Source organism: Mustela nivalis, assembly GCF_964662115.1.
Source record: "Mustela nivalis genome assembly, contig: HAP1_SCAFFOLD_688, whole genome shotgun sequence".
Lineage (NCBI taxonomy): Eukaryota > Metazoa > Chordata > Mammalia > Carnivora > Mustelidae > Mustela > Mustela nivalis.
In genome coordinates this window covers 411,546-414,367 of record NW_028135975.1, presented here as the reverse complement: position 1 = coordinate 414,367, position 2,822 = coordinate 411,546, and the positions used below count along the sequence as shown (strand labels likewise).

At 38.1% G+C, this 2,822-nt stretch overlaps 1 protein-coding gene across 1 annotated transcript; it reads right to left on the bottom strand.

Moving 5' to 3' along the window:
• Positions 1–1,069: 1,069 nt before the first annotated feature.
• Positions 1,070–2,462, bottom strand: LOC309857388 (vacuolar protein-sorting-associated protein 36-like). The gene is made up of 3 exons (XM_082750105.1): positions 2,414–2,462; positions 2,228–2,305; positions 1,070–1,605 (listed from the first exon to the last, which is right to left on the bottom strand). Exons 1-3 carry the CDS (start codon positions 2,420–2,422, stop codon positions 1,429–1,431), a joined length of 264 nt encoding a protein of 87 aa, XP_082606231.1. The 5' UTR covers positions 2,423–2,462; the 3' UTR covers positions 1,070–1,428.
• Between the last annotated feature and the right edge of the window lie 360 nt (positions 2,463–2,822).

The window sequence follows — 2,822 nt, the reverse complement described above, 5'->3', positions numbered from 1 at the left end:
GATCTAGCTATTGACTAGCTATTGACTATCTAGCTATTAGGGGCTGCTGCTACATCACAAAAAAAAAGACAAACAGGCACTATGTACCCCTTGATGAAAATGCACAGCACCCTCTATGAAATATTCAACAGAAAAAAAAGAAAAAACTTCTAGCTGTAAATTCCAGTCTATAAGGAATACAAGGGGCAGGGAAGTATGTCAAAATAAAATCAATAAAATCTGAGACACTCTATAAAATAAACCACTAGCTTCTTTAATAAATATATTATGTGGGATAGAAAAAAGAGATAAGAGAAGGGGAAACATGGAATTTAAAAAAAAAAAGGCATTGAGAGAAAAATCAACCGATTGCAAGGTATCCTGATTTGAACAAACTAACTGTAAGAGAAAATGTGAATACTAACTAGATATCTGAAAATACTAAAAAATTATTTTTCACTTTTCCTGTGTGAAATGGGATTATAATTACATCTAAAGCATGTTTATCATTGTAATTACATACTGAAAAGTTTACAAAGTGATGCGATGTCTGGGATTGCTTTAAAGTAATGTTGAATGAAGGCTGCTTACACACGAGCCTGGATAACAGGCACACAGGGATTCATTATACTATTCTATTTTGTCATGATGGAAATACTTCTTTTTTTTTTTAAAGACCTTATTTTTTTAACAGACAGAGATCACAAGTAGGCAGAGAAGCAGGCAGAGAGAGAGGGAGGAAGCAGGCTTCCTGCCGAGCAGAGAGCCTGATGTGGAGCTCGATCCCAGGACCCTGGGATCATGACCTGAGCCGAAGGCAGAGGCTTAACCCACTGAGCCACCCAGGCGTCCCCACGATGGAAATACTTATTAAAATAAGCGTTATAGGGCGCCTGGGTGGCTCAGTGGGTTAAGCCGCTGCCTTCGGCTCAGGTCATGATCTCAGGGTCCTGGGATCGAGTCCCCCATCGGGCTCTCTGCTCAGCAGGAAGCCTGCTTCCTCCTCTCTCTCTCTCTGCCTGCCTCTCTGCCTACTTGTGATCTCTCTCTCTGTCAAATAAATAAATAAATAATCTTAAAAAAAAAAGGCGTTTTAATGAATGGAGTTTTGATTGCCTGAGTAATGTCAGAAGATATATCTGTATTATGAAATGATTAACAGCACACTTGTATTAACATCCAAACATCTAAATGTCTCTAAACATCTCGAGATCATATATTTCCTTTTGAAAATCAGAGATAAGAAAAGCTTTCTATCAAAGAGACTGAAGAAGTTACAGATACCTGAGATGGAAATTGAAAACAATCTAGATTTTGACAACAAATCCACGAATAAGTACACCAAACTGATTTAATATTCCTAAAAGGAAAAATAACATGTGGGTGGAATAGTAGCAGCACTGGGAAAGGAACGTAAAGCTGGTGTTTAGCTTTCCGATAACTTGGCAGTTACTTAACACAACCGAGAGCCTGCCTGCATTCTGTTTTTACCTCTAGCGGTGCCTGCAGCATCCCAGCCAGCTGCTTGGCCAGCTGCATGTGGTACTGTGTGCCCCAGCCGTAGGTTTCCCTGGTAACTGGGTTAGCTATTCCCATGCTCAGCAAATAGGACTTAAACCTGATGGTCTATAAGTAGAGAAGAAAATGCACAAAAAGACAAATACGTGACATTCATCTCTCCACCCCAACATTTGAAATCTTTCCACTGTAAACTCCATTCTACTAGTTATTTCTGTATCCACCCATTTCTTCCACCTTGTTCCTATAGTATAAACTCGAAGAAACTGGATTTCTAGGAGTTCCCTGCATAAAGCTAATTAATTAGTCTTCTTCCTTCTCCTGTCTTGATATTTCATACTTCACTGACCTCACAGGTCTGGAGTGAGAAGAGGGTTAGGAAACAATTGTGCTGTATTTAATGCCAACCAAATGACAGAGCCAAAAACTTAGAAAGGAACGTGGCTGGGATCAGTCTGGAGACAAATTTAATGAAACAAATATCAAACAAATGGTTATGTATAAAACAACCACTCCTTACACATTTCACTATCTCGCTTTTCCACACTCCAAGAGAAGGTACTGAAGTATCTTTTAATCCTACTGGCTGACTTTTTCTTTAATACTTTCATATATCCACAAGCCCTAACAGAAATCACTACATTAAGAAAGAAACTGCTGACCCACCAAAACATCACAGCATTATTTGTCCAATCTGGTTTCTAATGCCTTAAAAAGGCAACCTATTTACCTCATCTTCTGTGATGTCACCTTGCTTGTCTTTGATCTTATTAGCAATTGATTTTGATAACTCCACCATTTCCTTAGCCTGTCAAGAGAACAGTAAAAGACTAAAAAAAATCACGTCCCCAAAGTGTCTGCTTACAAAACTCCTATCATAACTGGTAGGAATCCAACAGGTGTAAATTACACATACCTTGACCATTAGCTTGCTGAGGTCTTCAAAGGCCTGAAATGAGAAATGAGTTTTTGTTGGAATCTCTCTAAAGAACTAAAATGTTTTTAAAGCAACAGAATACTCTATTTTCTTCCCTTAGACAAACATTTTTGAAAATGTCCTACAAATATCAATTTATACAATTTTTTTAAAATTTATATAAATATTTACATAAGTAACCCATCTTATTCTAAGAGTTCGATTTAGCCTGCTTCCTGCTCTCTCTCTCTCTCTCTCTCTCTGCCTACTTGTGATCTCGCTCTGTCAAATAAATAAATAAAATCTTTTTAAAAAATGGGGAGATAAACCATGTACTTCAAAGAACAAACTCAGGGTTGCTGGAGGGGATGTGGAGTAGGGATGGGTTAAATGGGTGGTGGGCATTAAA

What these genes read in the sequence shown, in the direction of transcription:
- LOC309857388 (XM_082750105.1), bottom strand. An exon ending in GTGACATCACAGAAGATGAG is followed by an intron (nt 1,606 to 2,227) that starts GTAAATAGGTTG and finishes CTCTACTTATAG; the next exon opens with ACCATCAGGTTTAAGTCCTA.